The sequence below is a fragment of the Gorilla gorilla genome, chromosome 14 (genome assembly GCF_029281585.2).
Source record: "Gorilla gorilla gorilla isolate KB3781 chromosome 14, NHGRI_mGorGor1-v2.1_pri, whole genome shotgun sequence".
In the NCBI taxonomy this organism is placed as follows: Eukaryota; Metazoa; Chordata; class Mammalia; order Primates; family Hominidae; genus Gorilla; species Gorilla gorilla.
Window position 1 is genome coordinate 113,953,712 of NC_073238.2, and position 24,325 is coordinate 113,978,036.

At 38.4% G+C, this 24,325-nt stretch overlaps 2 protein-coding genes across 6 annotated transcripts in view; one reads left to right on the plus strand and one right to left on the minus strand.

Moving 5' to 3' along the window:
* The window catches only part of UBAC2 (UBA domain containing 2), a 187,763-nt gene that overhangs the window by 43,018 nt on the left and 120,420 nt on the right, over window positions 1-24,325 (plus strand). For all 4 annotated transcript variants that reach the window (XM_019039738.3, XM_055360005.2, XM_055360000.2 and 1 more), the window contains 2 exons: window positions 973-1,092; window positions 1,634-1,743. In XM_019039738.3, coding sequence (XP_018895283.1) covers window positions 973-1,092; window positions 1,634-1,743 — 230 coding nt within the window. The remainder of the gene's footprint in view (window positions 1-972; window positions 1,093-1,633; window positions 1,744-24,325) is intronic.
* GPR18 (G protein-coupled receptor 18) lies at window positions 10,723-21,682 on the minus strand. Of its 2 annotated transcripts, XM_019039739.3 has the most exons (3): window positions 21,544-21,682; window positions 14,978-15,410; window positions 10,723-12,710 (listed from the first exon to the last, which is right to left on the minus strand). In XM_019039739.3, the coding sequence occupies exon 3, from the start codon at window positions 12,674-12,676 to the stop codon at window positions 11,681-11,683; it is 996 nt and encodes a 331-aa protein (XP_018895284.1). In that variant the 5' UTR covers window positions 12,677-12,710; window positions 14,978-15,410; window positions 21,544-21,682; the 3' UTR covers window positions 10,723-11,680. The 2 variants fall into 2 exon arrangements, with proteins under 2 accessions (XP_018895284.1, XP_063553546.1); XM_063697476.1 differs by lacking the exons at window positions 14,978-15,410; window positions 21,544-21,682 and adding an exon at window positions 13,134-13,326 and having other exon boundaries at window positions 11,544-12,710.

The following is a 24,325-nucleotide window of genomic DNA, read 5'->3' on the forward strand; positions in this document are numbered from 1 at the left end:
AATATAAGCAAATTCATAGAGACATTAAGTAGAATAGTGTTTCCTGAGGCTAAGGGGAGAGGGAACAGGAAGTTAGCATGGCATTTCTGTCTAGGATGATGAAGAGTTGTGGAAATAGATAGTGGTGATGGGTGTACAATATTGTGAATTTGCTTAATACCACTGAATTGTATACTCAATAGTTAAAATTTTAACTTTTATGTCTGTTTTACCACAATAAAAATACAAAGAAAAGTTGGAATTAATATTTGTTTTACCTATCTCATAAGGTCATTGTGAAGGGGAAATAAGATTAGGATGTTTGAGATGTCATTGGGATTATCTTTAAAAATCTGAAAAATGTTTAAGCAGACTCAAAAATAGGCCTTTGAGTAGCTCTTTTTTTTGTGTGTGTGTGTATGTCCCCTTATATGTTTTTTATGCAGCCAGAAGTTGGGTGAAACAATGATTTAAATAAACTAATATTTCAAACCTAGTCATATTTAGCAGCAGTTGCCATAAATTACTTTGCATAGTTGCTATGAAGTAAGTTGATGATTAAAATTAAGCTCAGAAATGTATATTTTTGAGTTTATACCTAAGTTGTTTTTCAGTTACAACTTTGTCTTATTCAATAACATAAAAATGAACATTTGTTAGCCTTTCATTCTAGCTTACGTATATAATTTTAAAAAATCTTACTAAACGTGATCCTGAAATTTCTTATAGGCAGTTTTCTGTTATCTTAATGAGAATATGTTTTCTTATAAGCACAAAAAAATTCAAGTACCTTTCGTGCCACTGTTGGGAGGAATTTTTACTATGAGAGACTTGAGCTCAGAGAACATACATATATAGTTTTCCTTTGGTGTGTGCATTATGATTTTGTTTAGGACATTAAAAATAGGCAGTGTAAACATAACAAATTTGCTAAGGAAGAGACCCAAACAAATTTTACTCTTGTTTATTGTTCTTTTTTAAATCCCCATCTAGATTTGGAGGTTGATATGTGGAAGAATAATTTGCCTTGATTTGAAAGATACTTTCTGCAGTAGTCTGCTTATTTATAATTTTAGGATATTTGAAAGAAGATATGGAAGCAGAAAATTTGCAGTAAGTTTTTATGTATTTTGTCTTTGCTACTTAGGCTGTAGAAAAAAATTTTGTTTAAATGGATTTTATTTTGTTAAACTTGGTGTTGTTATTTACAGTTATCTTTTTAATTACACTATTCTGTATCTGATTTGAGGCACATGGACATTAACCAAAGAAAATTTTAAAATGTAAGACACTTGCATAATAATAATAGTGATAATGATAATATGTAGTATTAGTTGTGAACACTAATACAAATTTTAATACTTTGACTTTAATAAAATTATAATTTATTTTGCTTAGTGGTTTGTGTTTTACTTGTTAAAAATATATCTTCAACATACTTAAAAATTATGGATGTTAATACATTTGAGCAATATGGGTTTACCCCGCCCATTTTCTAAAGTCTATTTTAATAAAAACAAATAATTTCAAATATATATACACACACACACACATACATATGAATACACACCTCTGAGCTGATTCTAGCTGAATAAATGTTAGTTTATTTTTAGGAGACTCATCTCTATCATTTTTCTGCTGTTTTATTTTGTAGTCCTTTTTGCTGGGTTCCTGGGTTTTGTCAGCCTTATTTGACTTTCTCCTCATCGAAGCTATGCAGTATTTCTTTGGCATCACTGCAGCTAGTAATTTGCCTTCTGGATTGTAAGTAGCACTTAAAGATTGACCTAATTTAGAACTACTTGAGTCTGATTTAAAGTGTTATTATTATTATGTGAAAGTCAGTAAAAGAATATTTTAAACTTCTAGATATAGTTAAATTGATTTTATATGTAAAAAAAGTCTAATCTATGCCTACATTTTTATTATGTTCTTGAAATAGAATCAATTTTATATTAATTCTTTCTTTAAAATTTATTTTACTTCTTTTTTTTTTGAGACGGAGTCTCACTCTGTCACCCAGGCTGGAGTGCATTGGCACGATCTCGGCTCACTACAACCTCCGCCTCCCGGGTTCAAGCGATTCTCCTGCCTCAGCCTCCCAAGTAGCTGGGACTACAGGCACGTGCCACCATGCCCGGCTAATTTTTGTATTTTTTAGTAGAGACAGGGTTTCACCATGTTGGCCAGGCTGGTCTTGAATTCCTGACCTCAGGTGATCCACCCGCCTCGGCCTCCCAAAGTGCTCGAGCCACTGTGTGAGCCACCGTGCCCAGGCACATTCTTTTTTTAGCTTTGAAAGTTTGTGTTTTAGAGAATTTTAAGTGAATTTCCTATTCTGATCCTGATAGAATTAGTTTTGTGTGTTTTTATAGTGAAATTTGTCCTTGTAATTTTATGAACTAAACACAAAAATATAGTTTAATTAGATTAGGAAACAAAATTAATTTGTACGAAGTTAAGCTTCTGAAGAATAATTTTTTTAAAAGCTGATAATGTTTAAACACTTCCATCAAACATAAAACAAAGCCGGTGTATAGGTTATAACTTTGTAGACAACCTGCCGTGGCCAACCCCACACAGAATTTGTATGCTTTCATATTGTGTTGATCTTCTTTAAAAAAACAAAAACCATGTATTAGTGTGTGAAATAACTAGAATCTAGGAGTAGAGTTAACAGAGCGAGACTCCATCTCAAACAAACAAACAAAAAAACAGGCCGGGCGCCGTGGCTCATGCCACCTTTGGGAGGCCAAGGTGGGCAGATCACGAGGTCAGGAGTTCAAGACCAGCCTGGTCAATATGGTGAAACCCCATCTCTACTAGAAATACAGAAATTAGTCGGGCGTGGTGGCACGTAGTCCCAGCTGCTCAGGAGGCTGAGGCAGAAGAATCGCTTGAACCCAGGAGGCAGAGGTTGCAGTGAGCGGAGGATCGCTCCACTGCACTTCAGCCTGGGCGACAGAGTGAGACTCCGCCTCAAAAAACAAACAAAAAACCCCCAAAAAACCATATATTAGTGTGTGAAATAATTAGAATCTAGGAGCAGAGTTGTTAGCACATGTAAATGACCTCCAAGCATCTGAATGAAGTATCTGAGACACTATTTGGGAAATGAGATAGTATGAAATATAGATACCAGATATTTAAAATTCTGTGTGTACTATCTTCAGTCTCCTTTTAATTTTAAATATATGTTTTGAGAACTATTAAGCTACTGTATGTATCTTGATTCAAATTCACTTTGGATCCCTATTTTAAAATTATAGTTAGTGTTTTAATAGCTTTCGTACCTGCATTGTTAATGTTTACAGTGTAGCTGCCTTTTGTGAATTATAGTTGGTGTGAATATCCATGAATGTTAACCTTTAGCTCTTTTAATAATGTATGATTCTGAATAATGTTTGAATGGAGGCATAAAGTTCTGTGTCATAATTAGCATGCAGTTTGAATTCCACAGGTGGTCATTGTAATTAGACTGAGAAGTTAAAGTTGAGTATTCTGTTATTGGGGAAAATAGTGTAGTCATCAGGAGTGATTCCACATTAACTCAGGAAAGCAGCAGCATTGCCAAATCATCAGTTTTCCCCAAAACATCTCCTATCAGGCCAGTTCTTTTTGGTTCCTGTATAGCCTACTGAGTGATGGGAGGTATGTGTGTCTGTGTTAGAATGAACTTTGGAGATGGATAGTAACTTAGCATTATTCTTATTTACACTGTCTCCTTGTCTTCTTTTTCCTGCTGCACATGGAATCGAATGACAGTAGAACTTTCATATTCATTTATTTAATTTTGGAATCCTATTAACTAGTACATAAAAAGATTGATTCAATTTTGAAGTTGGTGGGAATATTTTTGCTTACTCTCAGAAGAGGGAAGGGATTTACCTATTTAAATCTCAGTTTGTAGCAAGAGTTACAAACTTGAATAAATTGAAAAGTTGTAGCATCCCCTTTGAAAGACACTATAAATGTTAATTCAGCCATCTCCTGAATGAAAATATATTTCTCTTCCTTTTCAAGTCACAAAACATTATAGTATATAGTATGACTTTTTTAAATCTTGAGGCTTTCTCAAACATAGACTTTTTGGAACACAATTAGTTCAACAAGTAAACTTTGTGTAATGTAAATATATCTCTTAAAAACATTTTTATTATTATTTTTGGTAGAGAAAAGGTTTTGCTATGTTGTCTAGGCTGGTCTTGAATTCCTGGGCTCAAGTGATCCTCCTTTCTTGGCCTCCCAAAGTGCTAGAATTGCAGGTGTGAGCCACTGCACCCAGCCACAAATATATCTTTTATTGATGGTAGCAAAGCTTCAAAAACTAAAGAGAGAAAACTACTGTGTTGTTTTTTTTTAAATCAATGTACTTCATGGACACAGGGAGGGGAACGTCACACACTGGGGCTGTCTGTGGGTAAGGGGCAAGGGGAAGGAGAGCATTAGGACAAATACCTAATGCATATGAGGCTTAAAACCTAGATGATGGGTCGATACGTGCAGCAAACCACCGTGGCACATATATACCTCCGTAACAAACCTGCACGTTCTGCACATGTATCCCCGGAACTTAAAATAAAAATATGTGCTTTACAGCTTTCAGTGTTTTTCACCTAACATCTAATATTTTTCTTTCCCATCAGTACCAAATTTATCTGCACTCTCTATAGTTCTTTACTTCCTATTTAATTCTCTCTCTCTCTTTTTTTTTAACCTCACCACTATAGGAACTTCTCTTATAAAGGTCACCAGTGGCCACCTAATTTCTAAAGCCACTGGCCATCCTCTTTAACCTTTCAGTAGCAAATTAAATGCTTTTAACCTCTCGTTATTTCATGAAACCACCTGCTCTCTTGAGTCCCACACACTACTCCCTCCTAATTCTTTCTGACTTAGTTACCGCGTGCATCTCTTTTCTCAAGCTTTTTGGGCTATCTTGCCCACTTTCTTGATTTCAACTACAGTGAACGTGTATTGTTTGCTTCCCAGCTCTCTATTTCCAACCCACACTACTCTCCTGATATTTCTTGAGTCTTATTTCCTTTCTTTCTTTTGTTTTATTTTTAGAAATGAGGTCTTATTCAGTTGCCCAGGCCTAGAGTACAGTGGTGAGATCATAGCTCACTGTCACCTCAAACTCCTGGGTTCAAGCAATCCTCCCAGCTCAGCCTCCTGAGTAGCTGTGACTATAGGTGTGCCACCATGCCCAGCTAATTTTTTTTTTTTTTTTTTTTTTTTTTTGAGACAGATTTTCACTCTTGCCGCCCAGGCTGCAGTGCAATGGCGTGATTTCTGCTTACTGCAACCTCTGCCTCCCTGGTTCAAGCGATTCTTCTGCCTTAGTCTCCTAAGTGGCTGGGTTTGCCACCATGCCTGGCTATTTTTTTTGTATTTTTAATAGGACAGGGTTTCACCGTATTGGTCAGGCTGGTCACAAACTCCTGACCTCAGATGATCGACCTGCCTTGGCCTCCCAAAGTGCTGGGATTACAGGCGTGAGCCACTGTACCCGGCTATTTTTTGTTTGTTTGTTTTTGGAGAGATGGGGTCTTGTTATTTTGCCCAGGCTGGTCTCAAACTCCTGGCCTCCAGCGATCCTCCTGCCTTGGCCTCCCAAAGGGCTGGGATTATAGGCGTGACCACCATGTCTGGTCCAGGGTCTCATTTCCTAATGATTTATAGACTCAAAGAAAACTCATGTTCAGAAGCTCTCTTCTCTTCTGGCCTCCTCTCTGTCTTCTTTCCCTCTTTCTTCTTATTTTAATTAGTAGCATCTACTTGGAGTCATGCAAGCTGGAAATCTTTCATTTTGCTGGTCAGTGGGGTAGGTCACTGAGTCTTAGTTTTTATTTTTTGAAATTTCAACTTTCAGATTCAGGGGGTACATGTGAAGGTTTGTTTTATGAGTATATTGCATGATGCTGAGGTTTGGGGTACAGATGATCCTGTCACCCAGGTAGTGAGCGTGGTATCCAGTAGTTAGTTTTTCAACCCTTGCTCCCCTCCGTCCTTCCCCCTCCCTTCTTCCCCCTCTAATAGTCTTCCGTGTCTGTTGCTGCCATCTTTATGTCCATGTGTACCCAGTGTTTAGCTCCCACTTTTAAGTGAGTTCATGTGGCATTTGATTTTCTGTTCCTGCATTAATTTATTTAGGATAATGGCCTCCAGCTGCATCCATGTTGCTGCAAAGGACATGATTTCATTCTTTTTTATGGCTGCATAATATTCCATGGTGTATATGTACCATATTTTCTTTATCCAGTCCATTGCTGATGGGCACTTAGGTTGATTCCATGTCTTTGCTATTGTGAATAGTTCTGCGATGAACATGTGAGTGCGTGTGTCTTTTTGGTAGAATGATTTATTTTCTTTTGGCTACGTGCTCAGTAGTGGGATTGCTGAGTGGAATGGTAGTCCTGTTTTAAGTTCTTTGAGAAATCTCCAAACTGCTTTCTATAGTGGCTGAACTAATTTACATTCCCACCAACAGTGTATAAGTGTTCCCTTTTCTCACTTATATACAACAGTGTAAAAGTTTCCCTTTTCTTCCCAGATCTCACCAGCATCTGTTGTTTTTTGGCTTTTTAGTAGCCATTCTGACCGGTGTGAGATGGTATCTCATTGTGGTTTTGATTTGCGTTTCTTGATGATTACCATTGAGCATTTTTTCATGTGTGTTGGCCGCTTGCGTGTCTTCTTTTGAAAGGTATCTGTTCATGTCTTTTGCCCACTTTTTAATGGGGTTGTTTTGTGCTTGTTGAATCAAGTTCCTTATAGATTCTGGACATTAGACCTTTGTCAGATGCAGTTTGTGAGTATTTTCTCCCATTTTATAGGTTGTTTGTTTACTCTGTTGATAGTTTATTTTGCTGTGCAGAAGCTCTTTAGTTTAAATGGGTCCCATTTGTCAATTTTTGTTTTCATTGCAATTGCTTTTGAGGACTTAGTCACAAATTCTTCCCCAAGGCCGATGTCCAGAATGGTGTTTCCTAGGTTTTCTTCTAGGATTCTTATAGTTCGAAGTCTTACATTTATATCTTTAATCCATCTTGAATTAATTTTTGTATGTGGTGCAAGGTAGGGGTACAGTTTCATTTTCTGCATATGGCTACCCAGCTATCCTAGCACCATTTATTGAATAAGGAATCCTTTCACCACTGTTTATTTTTGTGAACTTCGTTGAATATCAGATGGCTGTAGTTATGAGGCTTTATTTCTGGGTTCTCTATTCTGTTCCACTGGTCTGTATGTCTGTTTTTGTACCAGTACCATGCTGTTTTGCTTTCTGTAGCCTTATAGTCTGAAGTCAGGTAATGTGATGCCTCTGGCTTTGTTTTTTCCTTTTCTTTTTTTTTCCTTAGGATTGCTTTGGCTATTTTGGGCTCTTTTTTTGGTTCTATATGAATTTTAGAATAATTTTTTCTAATTCTGTGAAAAATGACATTGTGGTTTGCTAGGAATAGCCTTAAATCTATAGACTGCTTTGGTCAGTATGGCCATTTTAATGATATTGATTGTTTCAGACCATGAGAATGGAATGCTTTTTCCATTTGTTTGTATCATCTTTGATTTTTTTCTTTTTTCTTTTTTTTTGAGACGGAGTCTCACTCTGTCACCCAGGCTGGAGTGCAGTGGTGTGATCTTGGCTCACTGCAACCTCCGCCTCCCAGGTTCAAGCGATTCTCCTGCCTCAGCCTCCCGAGTAGCTGGGATTACAGGCGCCCGCCACCATGCCTGGCTACTTTCTTTTGTATTTTTTAGTAGAGACGGGGTTTCACTGCGTTAGCCAGGATGGTCTCGATCTCCTGACCTTGTGATCAGCCTGCCTCGGCCTCCCAAAGTGCTGGGATTATAGGCATGAGCCACCAAGCCTGGCCATCTTTGATTTTTTTCAGCAGTGTTTTGTAGTTCTTGTAGAGATCTTTTACCTTCGTGGTTAGATGTATTCCTAGGTATCTTTTTGTGTGGGTTGTGTTCTTGGTTTGACTCTCAGCTTGAACTAAGTTATTGGTGTATAGAAATGCTACTACTGATCTTTCTACATTGATTTGGCATCCCGAAACTCTAGTGAAGTTGTTTCTTGATTCCTGGAGCCTTTTGGCAGAGTCTTTAGGGTTTTCTAGGTATAGAATCATATTGTCAGTAAAGAGAGATAGTTTGAGCTTTCCTATTTGGATGCCTTTTCTTTCTTTCTCTTGCCTAGTTGCTCTGGCTAGGACTTCTGGCACTGAGTCTTAGTAATTCAAAGTCCTAAATGAATATTCATCCCTTCTTCTCTACTTCTACTGTCATTATTATCCCAGTCTAAACTCTTAAATCTTTTCTTGTCTACTTTTTTACAGTAATTCTCTAACTAGTTTCCCTGTGAATTTCAAAGCATTCCATACAATGCTGTCAGAAGTTATCTTTCTAAAATGCAGGCTTAACCACACTAGTTCTTTTAAAAACCCTCAAATTCTCATTTCCATCAGAATAAAAGTCAGATTCCTCCAAGATGCTATCCAGGCAGTCTGGAGTAGTGGAAATAGCATGGTCTTTGCCATCAGACCAGATTTGAGATTCCAGCTCTGCCTCTTACTAGTTATGTGAAATCTTGAGCAAGTTGCTTCTCTCAAGCTCCATTTCCTGAGCTCAGTTTCTAGATGGCCCTCACATGTCAACTGTGGGTATTCTGTGCTTCAAAGGGTAGCACGGAGAAGTAAAGAAGCTCTCTTACACCAAGCTTCTAGGAGCAAGCGTATACCCCTTCCATGTATTGCTTTTCTTAAGAGACAAGGTCTTGCCATGTTATCCAGGCTGGCCTTGAACTCCTAAGCTCAACCCCAGTCCTCCCACCTCAGCCTCCTGAGTAGCTGGGATTATAGGCACGTGCTACCATGCCCAACTCTTCTTTCCTTTCAGAGTCCTCCTCATCTGACCACCAGCTAGTCTCTCAAACCACTTCCCAACTGGTCATCCAGCTTTCTTCGCTTGCTACGCATTTGCATTCTCATGCCTACTTGGCTTGCTTTCTGCTTCCTCTTGCCCTTTGGCAGGATTAATTGCCCTTATATGTGTATTACAACACATGTATTAATTATCTCTGTTAGTATTTATTATATTACACTGTCATGGTCTGTGCCTTCTAGGCTACCCACTGGCAGTTTGAGGGAGAACCAAGTTTCACTTTATGTACTCTTTGCCCTACATTTAGTAGTGTTGAAGAGCAAGCAAGCCTTGATTACAGTGTAGCCCCAGTAAGACTGTAAGGGAAGGCCTTTGAACCACAGACCTGTTCATTTCTTTTTCTAGTGCTTTGCATAGAAATTGTAGCTGACATATGATAGATGCTCATGACTATGATTTAAACTCAGAAAATGTAACCATTAGGTTTTGAAAGTAGAAATAACTCCATTATTAAAAGCCATATGTATTAGGCATTTCTAGTAACTCATTCCTGCCACACATCTGGCCTTATATACCTATTATTTTTTGTTAGTATTTATATGTGGATGTTACATTGTTTTCCAGAATACAGTGAAATTTTGAATTTTTACATATTATGTTAAAATGTATTTGGTTATAATGCTAAGTAAATTATTTTAAAAATAACTTTTAAGTGATCTACAATTAAATTATAATTTAGATTATTTACAATTTTACTGTGAGAATCACAGCATACATTTTCACTTTCTTGATTTTGTATCAATAGAATCTTTTGTTGTGCTTTTTGCTCTGAGACTAAACTCTTCTTATCAAGACAAGCTATGGCAGAGAACTTTTCCATCTAATAAATTTAAGAGTAGATTCATCTGTATGGTTGAGAGTAGGCTCTGACTATGTATATGTGTACAATAAACCTACATATTCAATACAAGAGTTGTTTTTCTTGTTTTAGAAATAATTATATGTTAAATATATGTAAGATATACAAATAATATATAAAGATATATCTATAAAGATACTTTATGTATATAAAATATAAAAAGATATATATTTTACTCATTTGACTATTGAAACTAAAAACTGTGTTTTTCTCTTTATTGAGAAACTGCATCTCAGTACCACCTTATGTAGCTCTGAGAATGTTTACATTCTTTAAGCATGTTTGCTTTTTATTATTGAAAAATTGGTGTTTGACATGAAAGAACTGACCTTGGTTTCTAGGTGTGGTTCTTTAGCTGAGCAAGTCACATAACCTCTTCAGACCTCAGTTTTTTATATTTCGAACAGAAGAATTGTACTAAGAAGATTGTCTAAGGGACCTTCTAGTGCAAAAATGCCATGTTATTATTAGACTTTTTGTGTTTATCTTTTTTTTTTAAGGAATATGAATTTACCTATGTTATTTCCAGAAATTAATTTCTTTTTTTTTGAGATGGAGTCTCGCTTTGTCACCCAGACTGGAGTGCAATGGCGCAATCTCGGCTCACTGCAGCCTCTGCCTCCTGGGTTCAAGCTATTCTCCTGCCTCAGCTTCCCGAGTAGCTGGGATTACAGGAACCTGCCATCATGCCTGGCTAATTTTTGTGTTTTTAGTAGAGATGAGGTTTCACCATATTGGCCAGGCTGGTCTGGAACTCCTGACCTCAAGTGATCCGTCCACCTCAGCCTCCCAAAGTGCTGGGATTACAGGCGTGAGCCACCACGCCCAACCAGAAATAAATTTCTAACCAATGCATGTATTTGGTTCTAAGCCCCAGTAGGATATAATCATGTTAAGAGTGATAAAGGTAATTTAGCAGAGAGGAAGTTATAGTTGAATCATTTATTTTACTTCCATAAGTATTAAGGATAATAGGGACTTAACAGATTATAGTTCAGTTTTTTTCTTTTAGATGGATAAGTTACTTGGTTTGTTACTTTATTAGGAGAAATTAAATGGCAAGGCTAAGAAATCCAAGGTTCCTACTAGTACTATTTATACTGTGACATATGGCCTGGGAAAAAAAATCAATTAACTTCTTTTGTAAAAATGGTATCTTCAACTACATAAGAAGAGCAAACTGTTTGTATTGGAGAATGGCATTTCGCCATATAGTAGAAACCTCACATGATAGAAATGAACTTGGATTATTGGATAGAAATAGCATCTCAGGTTAGATTTTCATCATTAGTCCTAAATAGGGTTTGGTGCATAGTAGGCTCTCAGTGTTTGTTGAATGACTATTCTCTGTTTTCAAAAGAATGAATTCAGAGTAGGGAAGGGCTGATGGGGATGGCTGTAACAGGCCCCTTGGGTTCTTGTTGCTATTAATTTTGCCTTGTAGTAAGTAACAGTAATGAGTTCAACATAATTTCTTATATAGGAATTCTGGAAGTCAGTGTTTGGGACATAAAGTGTTGGATTTATAATTCCATTCCTAGTGCAAATTAGACCTGAGGGAGCTGCATCTAGATAGAAAATAATGTAATCAAATTATTTTGTATGGTAGCTCGATTTCCCCCCCTACTGACTTGATTAACATACATGTGTCACTTGCACATAGAAATGCAAAAAGTTAATTATCTGTGTGAACAAGGCTTGACTAGGAAAGAAAAATCAGATGCTTTTCTCTGAATAATTCACAAAAATGTTTTATATAAGTTTTTAAAATGAAGATAATGAATTTATTTTTTCAAGAGAAAAGGGACGATAGTATTATACAGAATATCCATTGACGCCAGAGTAGTTAGTGAAGTGAATTTTGATGGGATTGAAATGAAAGAACCTTATTATTCATAACATTTCACTGTTTATATTGCTTAGTGACCGTAGACTACCAGATCGGAAACTTTTTCTGCGCATGCTTCGAAGGTAATTACGGTATAGCATGACACTAATGACTCGAGCCTGAAATTGTTTTGAAACGATGTAGTAGAGAATCACATCCAGACACGTGCTGAGGTTCATGAGGAAGGTGGTAAAGGCTCCCCAGGGATTGTAACTGTTCTCCCCCGTTCCCAGCATCAGGAAAGCGAAACAGATGTGGAAGGGCATAAAGCAGACGAGCACCTGCACCAGCAGCGTGATGATGATCCTTATGGACTTCTCCTTGACTTTGGGTTTCAGCTTAGACGTCCTGCCGTGAAGGAGATTATGAATAATGACCAAGTAGCACCCAATCATGATGAACAAAGGAATCAAGAAAAAAAATGTCAGTCGAGTGAGGTTCAGCACGTTCACAGCTTTTAGATAGATGATGTCAGAAATCTTGAGGCAGGTGGCGGGAGTGGAGTCTTTATCTGGGTCTTTATAGAGCAGTAGCAGAGGGGTGGTCGTGGTCAGGGTCATTATCCAGACTCCCACACACGCCAGCACGGCTTTGCACGTGTTTTTAAGTTCTTTGGCGTACTTCGGCTGTACAATGGCCATGTATCTGTCAGCACTAATAAAGGCAAGAAGCCATAAAGCAATGCTTGGGTAAAACACTGTGAGAGCTCCAAGAATCTGGCAGAAGTACTCTCCAAATGGCCATTCATCTTTTGCATAATAAAACATTCGAAAGGGTAAAGTCATTATAAATATCAAGTCCACTAATGCCACATTCATCATATAGATGGTTACCGTGGTTCTCTTCTTGGTGGTACAACTGAAAACCCATAATGCAGTGACGTTAACAAATAATCCAATTATGAAGATACAGCTATAGAAGACAAGGGCCGCAATTTTGTATTCATCTGGATGTGAGCTGTTAAAAGGGACAGGTTGATCTTGATTGTTCAGGGTGATCATTTTACAGCTTGTTGGTAGGCATGATACTTAGAAACTGTAAAAAGAGTTAAGAAAAATAAGAATAAAATCGTTGGTTAAAAAATAAATGCTTCACATTCTCCCACTCAGCTTGACTGCCAGTGAATTATAAGTTCGAGAGCATTTAATCAAGGAACGATTCAACTGGTTAACTACTGAACATTCACAGTAATTCTCATTTGAGAGAGAATGGGAACTTTTCCTTTGTTACAGCTATAGCCCCACTGTCTATTGAGCATGTAATAGGTACTCAATAAATAAATATTTACTGAATTGATGAATAAATAAAGGAAGGAACTTTTGATGAGATGACTCACAGCAACTCTACTTTGCTAAAAAACTCTAGTTTGTAATTCTCTAGTTTGAAAATGAAGACTTGTGTAGCTGGCTATTAAACTTTGTTTTTTTTAAAGTGGAAACACTTCGTGATATTTATTACCTTATGTTCTCTTTAAATTATCATAGGTCTAGAAACAGCAATGTTTTGTGTCATGGTCAGCAGATCAAGAACTAGAGTGTTAGAGCAATAGATGAGCTGTTTTCTAGTGCACAATTGGGAGTACGTAATGCCAAGTCTTCCAGGTTTTTTGATTTCAGCTGCTCTACTTCAGTGGTTCACAGAAAGCAGCACCTTGAAAAAAGCTAGTGCCATTAGTAACTTTCATATCCTCATTCCATCTAGATTCAGAAGCTTCAATATCATTTAAATTTTAAAAATTTTCAAAGTAAATCCAAAAAAGGAGTATCTAAGACAAGTAGATATTAATAAGAAGTCATTCAGTAACTTGATGTGTATGTAGAAACTTATAAATTTCCATCACCAAAAAAAAAAAAAAAAACCGTCCATTTTAAATGGAAAGGTTATTTGGGGTTGCAAATATCATTGACTCCTCAGTGTGAAACTTCACTCCCCCGTGATGCAACACCAACAACAGACTTCAAAAATAGACTTCGCTGCAATGAGATGGAATCTGTGGCATCCCCTTGTAATATGGAGGTGGATGAAAAGTTTCCTTCAAAAATGTCACTTTGCAGAGTGGGCTGTCTTGAAATCAGCCCAGAATTTCTCTTTAAGGAAAACTATGGGGGAGATTTGCTGTCTGTGGTCAGTGGCATCACGGGCTATTGATAATTAAGAATTAACTTGAGCAATTGCTGTGGATAAACGCAAGAAACGTGCCTGTCTGCCTTCCTTCCTTTCCCTTCCCTTCCCTTCCCTTCCCTTCCCTTCCCTTCCCTTCCCTTCCCTTCCCTTTCTTTCCTTCTCAAATATTTAGGTTAAATATGATTTAGGAGCATAATTCTATATATTTAAAAACATATTAAATTTTCCAAATATTGGTGTGACTAGAATTTAATTTCTATCAAATGAGGAAAGTGCTACAGAGAAAAATTATATCTCTAGTGTCATTCAAAGGAGAGTAATCTTGGAGGCTTAAATCTTATTTTTAACTGGAATGCATTCTTATTAAATAGTAGCAATTATAATATAAATGAAATTTTGTATTTGTTTTTCTTTTTTTAGTATTGCATCAGGACTCCCTTCACCTATCCTCATCCTTCAATTTTGTGACATAAGTCCTGTACTTACAAACCATCTTGAGTCTTTTTTCCCATGTTATGCTCAAGCTGTTTTTATGTAGCTTGTCACCAATACTTATATTCATTTGCTCACGTTTGAAAAAAGATGAGTGATGCATGTGTTTTAAAGGCATTATAGTATTGATTGTGCTCTGCAAACACAGAAATTTTTGGATAAATATAGAAAAGTGATTGACTTTAAAGTCAGCTTTTTAAAAGCTATGGATACCATGATTATCTGTAGCTTTTCTTTTCTTAAAAACCATTAAGTTATTTCATGAAACAATGTAATTGAAAACATGTGATGAACATTCCTAAATATACATATGATTTACTGTAAACATTTTCTTTCCTTAAGTTGAAAAAAATTACATTTACTATTAATGTAAAGCAATATTGAAAATAAATGTAAAATCATATTAATGTGGAAAGATGATTATATAGCCTATTTCAAGGTCTTTCACCAACATAGTTTGTTATGTTTATTTTTTTAATTAAATATATTTTTTTAATAGAGACGGGATCTCACTGTGGTGCTCCTGGGCACAACTGATCCTCCTGCCTTGGCCTCCCAAAGTGTTGGAGTTACAGGCGTGGGCCATTGCGCCCAGCCTGTATTATTAAAATGAAATGATTTTTGAAATGCAGTACATAAAGCATTACTTTTGACAATAATCATGAAGTTAATTAAATGCTGCTTACCTCCTGTCCATCAAAAGTCTGTGTGAGAGATGAGCATTTTTCAGCACTTCCACTTCTGTCGAAGGGATATCTTTGAGTTGCTTCTGTTAAAATAGCTCTTTCTGGAAACAGTGTATTTAAGAAATGTTGTATTTTGTTTTAGACTCTTTTGTTGCTTTAAAAAGTAGTTTCCAGTGTAACGCTTGGCATCGGAGTTGGTGCTGGGCTGACTTTAATTGCTGCTTTGTCTCTTTCAGGAAGTGCTCTCTGAAATAGGCTTTTTCACCTTATGACTTTACCCTGGATGTGGTTTTTCTCTTTCACAAATGATTTGTTTATGAAGTCACACTTAGCATAAGCTCCCCTTGAAATGATGGCATATATTTAAGATAATTATATACAAAGGATAAAGTTTCTTCAGTTTGTGTACTTTGGTGCTTGAAGTCTGCATCATCTATGGAAAGAGAAGATTTGATATTGAGTAAAAGGGGGTTTAAAGTCTAGCTTCTTTGCTTTATAAGCTGTGTGACTTTGTCTAGTTACCTACCCACTGTGACTAACCCTTTGTTCCTACTTCATTTCTGTACAGTTGAAATAGAGATAATACTATATCCAGTAGGATTGTAGGGGCCCTAAACCAGAAAGATCCCAAGTGCTTACATAGTACCTGGCACTTAGTAGGTACTCCTAAATGGAGTCTCACTTTTTACTACCAAGTTATTAAAAATCATAGAATATCCACATTTCCACTTTTTGCTATTTAAACATTTCTAAATGCTTAAAAGTAGGATCCTTGATTAATTGCTTCTGCTTTGCCACATACATTTATCCACTTTAGTTTGCTGTATTTTGTAAGTCTGCTTTTCTAGTGCGTGGAAGTCTAGAAATAATTTCTTTTGCATAAAAATTTCTGCAAATCTTAGCAGAAAGGACTCTGAAGTCTTTAGTGGACTGATTTACATATTAAGAGTGTTTTCACCTAAGAAGGGAAATGAAACCAGCAGAAAGGGAAGTGAGCAACGAATCGCTGCCTGCCTTGTTAGGTTAATTTTGTTTTACTTTCTCATTTCTTAAAAAAAATTCTCTCTCATTTGCTTATCCTAAAATTTTAATTATCTTTATGTTTGGTTATGCATGGTTTGTCAACTTTTTAAAGGGTTCATGAACTTAAATGTATTTGTTTTTTTGAATTTTAGACAGTTTGGGGTCCATCCTTTTTTTTTTTTTTTTCCTCAGGCAAAACCATAGGAAAGTTACTTAAATCCTTGCCTTTGGTGATAAAATACTTTTGATTGTTACAACCTGCCAGAATGATGGGTTTTAGAAGTGTTGGAGACAACCATAGCAACTATTTCTTGTGTGGATGAAGAAATTGAAGGCCAGTTACTTGCTTAAGAACTCAAGGTAAAGCCAGGTCCAGTTTCTCCCGCTGTAATAACTTCTTACGAGGTAATTATATTGATCTGTCCACTAGATAGGACTTCTTATGGCTGAATCACATTCATCAGTTTTTTATATGTGATGTTATATTTCATACATCACACAGGAGTTTGATGTTTCAGCTGGACAGAAATCTGCCTGCATGCAGACCTAATCTGTCCTTTGCCTTATTCACATAGCTTAGGACTTTTCTAAAATTAAGTATTGATTAGCTTCCCCATTGCTGCTAAAATCAACAGATACATTGATGGCATGTGTCTAGAAGAGTCCTTTCATCAAGACTTGAATTCTTCACGGTACACAGGGGCATTCTTGTTTCTGAATTGCCAGACTCTTAGATGAGGCATCCAGGAGCACCTGAGGGCTCTCCATAGGCCTGGCTTCAGGTTGGGGTGAGCTCTCACTTTTTCCTCATCTTGCTCTCCATTCCAGCCCTCTGGACTGGCTACGTTTGCTCTTCCTGCCTCTCACATGCTGTTCCACCCACTGTGGCATTCCTCACCACTGTCTCCCACCTGATGGCATGGCCTGCTGCTCTTTATTCTTGTAGCTACCTTCTTCAGGAAGCTTTCTCTGCCATCTGAAGCTGGGCTGGTTTCTCTGCCCTCTGAAGCTGGGCTGGTTGTTCATCCCTGCAGGTTTCCTTAGCACTTGGTACCTATCCCTGTAGCGGCACATGTTTGCATTGTTACTGCATATTTACTTGCTTTTTCTCCTCCACTAAATTGCATTCCTTGAGAGTTGGCATGTGTTGCATATGTGTGTAGAGAAGAGGCATTTCATATTGGTTGAATTTCTGACTGAACAAGTAGGTGAAGAAATGGAGAGGTTAGGGGAGGAATGGATAAATGTCTGGGCCTTGAGTCAGCAGGCAGGGACACTTTGACCAGCTTATGAGATGGGGAGACTTAGGCAAGGGCCTGATGTCTGTCGTCCTCCCCTGCAACCCATGAGCCCTGTGGCATTGACCCCCGTTCGCTGTGCTCCTGGATCTTCGCGATGGTTTTGTGTTGGCAGGGAATTATAGTGAAAAGAAACTGCCCAGTCATTTGACAGCAAGTAAACAATGGGTCAAGGATTCAACCTGTATAATGTAGACACAAGTTTCTTTAATACTTGAACGTAATGAATTTTTTTTTTTTCCCCAAACAGAGGAACTTATTCAGGGACCATTCATGCAGCTTTAATTTCTTCACTTACTTTGGAATATGAGTGAAAGAGAAATGTTTCACTTGCAAAAGAGGGATTTTACTTATTCCCAGAGACTGCAAGATTCCCTTTGCTTTATCAAATAGTGTGTTTTAGCTGCAGTTTTGGGTTTTGGTTTTGATATTAAAAGCCATAAGTGAATTTTGATTTTAGCACTATAAACCAGTTTTTGAGTGAATATAATTCAGTTAAGCCAGTTTTTAATGAGAAAGAATGTAGTTAATAGATCTGTATAGGAAATTCCCACTATAAAACATGCTTCTATGTTAGACATTTGTCTGTGCCACAGGTAAAATAATATTTCCTGTTCTGTTAGCATAGCAAGTGTGAGGGCAGCTTATCCTTGTTGCCTCCCATCAGTGCGGGGACCAGGGGTCCACTGTTGTTACTGTTCATGTATCCCAGCAGGGGGACAGTCAGCACACAGCCAGTCCCCAGGGAGAAGAGGGTGTGAGGCAGACAAAGAGTGCTCTGAACTAGAGGAGAGGCCTATCCTTTGGCCTTGACATCCTCCAACCTTTGTCCCCTCCTTTCTGTTTCTCAAACTTGTATCTAAACTGACTGCTCTTTGGGTGTGGGTGTAGGGGAGATATGTTGAATAGTAAGAGTTTCTGGATAAAGAAGATTGAGAAACTATTTGTCTAAATGTGTGGTTTTTCTTAAGTCCCAACAATTTACAGCTATAATCTTCTAACCCAGTTAGTATACCTCCTTTCTGTTTGGTTTCCTAAATTGTATTGTAAATTTAATATTCCCAAATTTCTTGTCTTTAGCAATTTTTGTGTGTAGTTTTAAAGATGTATAGACATGTAGACATTCAGACAGTTAACCTCACAGCAAACAAGTTGAATCCATGTCTAACCATATATAAGTGATGGCAGTGAAATCAGTCCTGGAACCACTGAAGTCCCATGGGACCCCAGGCCCAGAGTTTGCAGTGTGACATTTTACTATTGGAAGAGAGATCCAGAGTCACCAAGGCAGCAGATTGAGCAGAACTCCATGGTTATTGTGAGGCACACAGCCTTCTGCTGCACATTCTGATCTCACAGTTACCAGAGGTGCAAATGGAGATGGGTATACAGTAGTCCCCTCATCCGCAATTTTGCTGTCTGAGGCTTCAGTTACCTTCAGTTACCTTCAGTCAAATGTGGTCTGAAAATATTAAATGGAAAAATTCCAGAAATAAACAATTCATAAGTTTTCTGTTGCATGCCATTCTGAGCAGCATGATGAAGTCTCTCACTGTCCCGCTCCTTCCTCCCCAGGACATGAGTCCTCCCTTTGTCCAGTGTCTCCACACTGTAGACATTCCCACTCATTAGTCACTTTCATAGCCACCTTGGTGATCAGGTTTACTGTCACAGTGTCACAGTGCTTGTGTTCCAGTAATCCTTATTTAATTAATAATGGTCCCAAAACACAAAGGTACTGAGCCTAATGTATAAGTTAAACTTTATCATAGGTATGTATGTACAGGAAAAAAATAGTAAGTATAGGGTTTGGTACTATCTGCAGTTTCAGGCATCCACTGGGGGTCTTGGAATGTATCCTCTGAGAATAAGGGGGAACCACTGTATAGTTAACACCTAGTAATATGAGGAAGTGCATTTCAGAAGAAAGAGGAGGGCCGGGCAGGGTGGCTCATGCCTGTAATCCCAGCACTTTGGGAGGCCGAGGCGGGTGGATCACCTGAGATCAGGAGTTCGAGACCAGCCTGGCCAACATGGCAAAACCCTGTCTCTACTAAAAATATAAAAATTAGCTGGGCATGGTGGTGCGTGCCTATAATCCTAGCTACTTAGGAGGCTGAGGCAGGAGAATCGCTTGAACCCGGGAGATGGAGGTTGCAGTGAGCCAAGAACGCAGTGAGCTGAGACTGAACTCCAGCCTGGGCAACAGAGCAGAACTCCCTCTCAAAAAAAAAAAAAAAAAGGACTTGTGGAAGGTAAAGGAACAAGAGATGTGTTATCAGGTTATTTAAACATAAACCTATATAATAGTGTGTGTGGTTGAGGATTTTAGTACACAGCCATCTGTATAGTAAAAGTAACCATGTATCTATAAGGTTGAGGGTTGTTGGTTTAAGACAAGTTACTTAGGATTTTTTATTATATCTGCCATTATTCTTAACTAAATTATGAAAGGTAATCAGAGGTGACTGTCAGGCATGATTCTGAGAGCCTCACATGCTTGAGCTAACTTAACCTTCATGCTGACTGCAAAGTATGTAGTTTACATGGTGTGGCCCAGAAATATTTACTCATGACTCTCAGATTGTATGTTCTTTCTGTATTTTGCATTATAATACTATACTTCGTTTTAGTAATTTTTGTTGAAGTTGGCCCTACTTAATAGAGAATCATCATAAATGGTAATTTGACTTATAGCAAACAATCTCCTGAGGGAATAGACCATCTTTTTATCTCCCTGTTTCTTGCTAATAAGTTGATATTCTCAAGGAAAGGTTTTATAGCTGGATCCTGGCAGCTCGTACATGTAATTGTGGTGTCTGGGATCTCTGCCATTCCATGGCCAAAAGACTTGAACAAGCACTTAAGAATGAGTAGATCCAAATGGTCAGCAACATGTAAATCTGCTCGACTTTTTATTAGTAATTGGGAAAATGAAAATTAAAACCACAGCAGGGTATTATCCATTCGCCGGAATGCCTACGATGAAAAAGACGGACAGTGCAAAGTGCTGGCAAGGATGTTGAGTGATGAGGGTATCGAGTAACAAGGAACATTGCTGGTGGGAGTTTAAATATGGAAAACAGTTTAAGTATTAAAATGAAGATACCAACACTCCATGACTCAGAGTCCACTCCTAGGTCTATAACCAGTAAAAACACATGCTGCGTACCAGGAGACATGGACAAGAATGCTCACGGTAACATTATTTACAACAACTCCAAATTAGGAACAACCTGAATGTTCAACTATAGCATGAATAAGTCACTTGTGGTGTAGGCATAGAGTGGAGTGCAAGTCACAATCACAATTGATGATACACAGGGCAGATAGAACAACATGGATGAATCTCATGAATCTAGTGTTAAGTTGAAAAAGCCAGACATGAAGGAATTCATATCATATGATTCCATTTGTATAAATTTCAAAAAGCAGATGAAATGAAAATACAGTGCTTAGGATTTCATGCTTAGGTGGTAAACCTTTTGGGTGGGGTGTGGGCATGTGTAATAATAAGGAAGGGTCCCCCATCATCTGTACGGCAGGATCCTGGAGCTGTTGCTTTTCTTACCCTCACCACACTTAGGCCCAAAGAGATCAAGGAAGGGAGAGGTTGCTAGAACTTGGAAGGAGAGACCCCAGTCAAGTCAGCTGCCTTGGAGCAGTGCTTTTCTTTTGAGAGACGGTAAGCTTGAGGTTCGCTTACAGGAAGGAACCAGGGAAATGTACACTGTGACCTCAGGTTCCTCTTGGACTAAATCTCCCCTGAGGCTCCTGTTAGCAGGAAGCCAGGGGCCCATGAGCCTTTGCATGGAGTTTGGACCCACCAGCCTCTGGGACAGAGAACAGGCTAGGGAAGGGAAAAGAAGCAAATGGATTTTCTGGCATGCTGTACTTTTCTGTATATGTGTTACCTTTCCTATTTAAAAACTGCCTTATAGCTTGTGTAAAGTACATGCTGTAGACACTAAGTACTAGTTCTCTTGGCTTCGTTTGTCCCCCTTTTTTCTTTGTAGCATATTTAAATTTTTCCTGTCTTTAGACTGGGACTGGATAGCTGTGCAGGAGCCCAGCATGTGCCACTAACTGACCAGGTTGTCGTAACCATGTTAGCTCATTTCTCTGATGGTCACTCTCCCCAGGGGCAGTTGGGTGAGGCCTTCTGTGAGGGGTCATCCACTTCCGGCCTTGTGTGATTCGAAGGCATTCCTCTCCCAACTCTTTGCATTGCAGAGAGTATTTTACCTTTGGTCTTCCTCTGAATTTCTGTAGGACTGTGGATAGGAGCCGGCAGGATAGGAGCTTGGAGGCTGCATGGAAGCCTGAATGCGTCCAGGATGCATTTCCTAAGTCCTCATCCCAGGGAGGAAAACCAAGAATGTGTCTGCTGAAGTTTGGGCCTGCTCTAAATGCAAAGCACTCAGTCCCCTGATGGGGTCACATTAGTTCCTGATCTTTGCCATCGCTATTTTTTTTTTTAATTGTTCTTCAGTGTGTATGTTTTTTACCATATTTTAAATTTATTTTTCCCCGTCCGGGAGGGAGGTGGGGGGGTCGGCGCCCCGCCCGGCCAGCCGCCCCGTCGGAGGGGTGGGGGGCGCCTCTGCCCGGCCGCCCCTACTGGGAAGTGAGGAGCCCCTCTGCCCGGCCACCACCCCGTCTGGGAGGTGTACCCAACAGCTCATTGAGAACGGGCCATGATGACAATGGCAGTTTTGTGGAATAGAAAGGGGGGAAAGGTGGGGAAAAGATTGAGAAATCGGATGGTTGCCGTGTCTGTGTAGAAAGAGGTAGACATGGGAGACTTTTCATTTTGTTCTGTACTAAGAAAAATTCTTCTGCCTTGGGATCCTGTTGATCTGTGACCTTACCCCCAACCCTGTGCTCTCTGAAACATGTGCTGTATCCACTCAGGGTTGAATGGATTAAGGGCGGTGCAAGATGTGCTTTGTTAAACAGATGCTTGAAGGCAGCATGCTCGTTAAGAGTCATCACCACTCCCTAATCTCAAGTACCCAGGGACACAACACTGCGGAAGGCCGCAGGGTCCTCTGCCTAGGAAAACCAGAGAACTTTGTTCACTTGTTTATCTGCTGACCTTCCCTCCACTGTTGTCCTGTGACCCTGCCAAGTCCTCCTCTGCGAGAAACACCCAAGAATGATCAATAAAAAATAAAAAATAAAAAAAATAAAAAATAAATAAAAAATAAAAAATAATAAAAATAAAAAAGCAGAAAAAAAAAAGGAGATGAAAGGAAGGAGCCCAAGTGAGCAGAAATTTTGCTAACAAAACATATCATTATAACATAAAACGTGAACCCTAATGTAAACTATGGTCTTCAGGTGATAATGATGTGTCAGTGTAGGTTCATCAGTGGTAAGAAATGTACCACTTTGTTGGGAGACACAGGAAGCAGGAAACGCTATGCAGGTGTGGGTACAGGGGATACATAGGAAATCTCTGTAACTTCCTCTCATTTGGCTGTGACCTAAAACTGCTCTAAAAAATAAAGTCTATTACAGAAAGGAAAAAAAAAAAAATAAATAAATAAAAATAAATTTATTTTTAAGTCGACCTCTTGGAGACATTATAATCAACCTTTAGAGGAAGACATGTTGTTTTTTTCTTGGTAATAAACCTGCATTGATTTTGGTTACTCAGTCAAGGTATTTACCAGAACTCTCCCTTGTATGCTTATAAAATAAAAGTAGTACTCCATTCAGTTGAATATTTGCAGCAGTGTTATCTTCTTACTGCTAATACCATTTGTATGGGTAGACTTTATGAGAAGTTTATGACTTTCAGCTCATACAGCTTCTTGCGCTCAGCAAGCCACAGTCTAAAGAGAGTCTTAACTGAGAAGGGAAGGAAGGAGGCAGGCAGGACCACCCTGAGACCCACAGGCCAGCTGCCGCTGTGCTTCTTTGGAAAAAAGGTTCTCAGACCGTTGGCTTACATCTTTCTGCCTCTGGTGTAGGATTTGCTCTTCCAGCATGAATGGAACATTTGATTTAGGATCAGTAATTACAGGTTTTAGAACTGGAGTTTGAAGTATCTGTGACACATCTCTCTTTGACAGTCGTGTGGGTACTGATCCCTGATTGCACTTTCACCCCTTTTCTTCTTCTTGTTCTCGTTTTGTGTGTGCCTTGTGAACAAGGACCTGGCACGTGCGTCTTCAAATGTTTCAGCGCATCTAGAGTAGTGCTTCACCCAGCAGGCCCTCAGTTAACAGGCATATGGATTCGACTGGTGTTTGTGTTTTTCTGTAAGAAAGGTTATGCCATGTCTCAAAAAATGAATGGCTAATGTTTCTAGGTAGATACAATTACAAAGACGTACCAAATAAAATAATGAGACAAAAAGAAATAGGTAGATTGGGATTGGCTGTGTAGAGGTTTTAAGGTAAAAGTGGGCAAGTTAAAAAGGTTTCGTATCAGAGAAGTTAGTTGCAATTTATTGAATGTAGGAGTACTCACACAGTTTATTTGAACATGAAATAGATCCAGATTTCTTATGTATGGTCTCCGGTTTTCCATACCGATTGATAGTTCAGGGCTGCTTTGACATAAATACTGTGCTTCTACTGCCACCTACAGATGATTAGTGGGTCTTGGAGCTCTTCACCTTCACCCCTTCTAAAGTCTCTTTGAAATTGAAATAATTTTTTTAAAAAGCTATTAATTGGTAGAATATTATAAAATATTTTAATGTTACTTTATGAATATTTCTATATTATATTACATAATACTATATAATATGTAGCTTTATATAATAGATATGAACATATTCCTCTAAAACAAGGTGGCCAATCTTTTGGCTTCCCTTGGCCACATTGGGAGAACTGTCTTGGGCCACACATAAAATACACTAACACTAATGATAGCTGATGATCAAAAAAAAAATCGTGGAAAAAACTCATAATATTTTAAGAAAGTATACTAATTTGTGGGCCCATGTGGCCCATGGGCTGCAGGTTGGACAAGCTTACTCTAAAACATTTTGGCTTGTAGACCATTTCTGCCC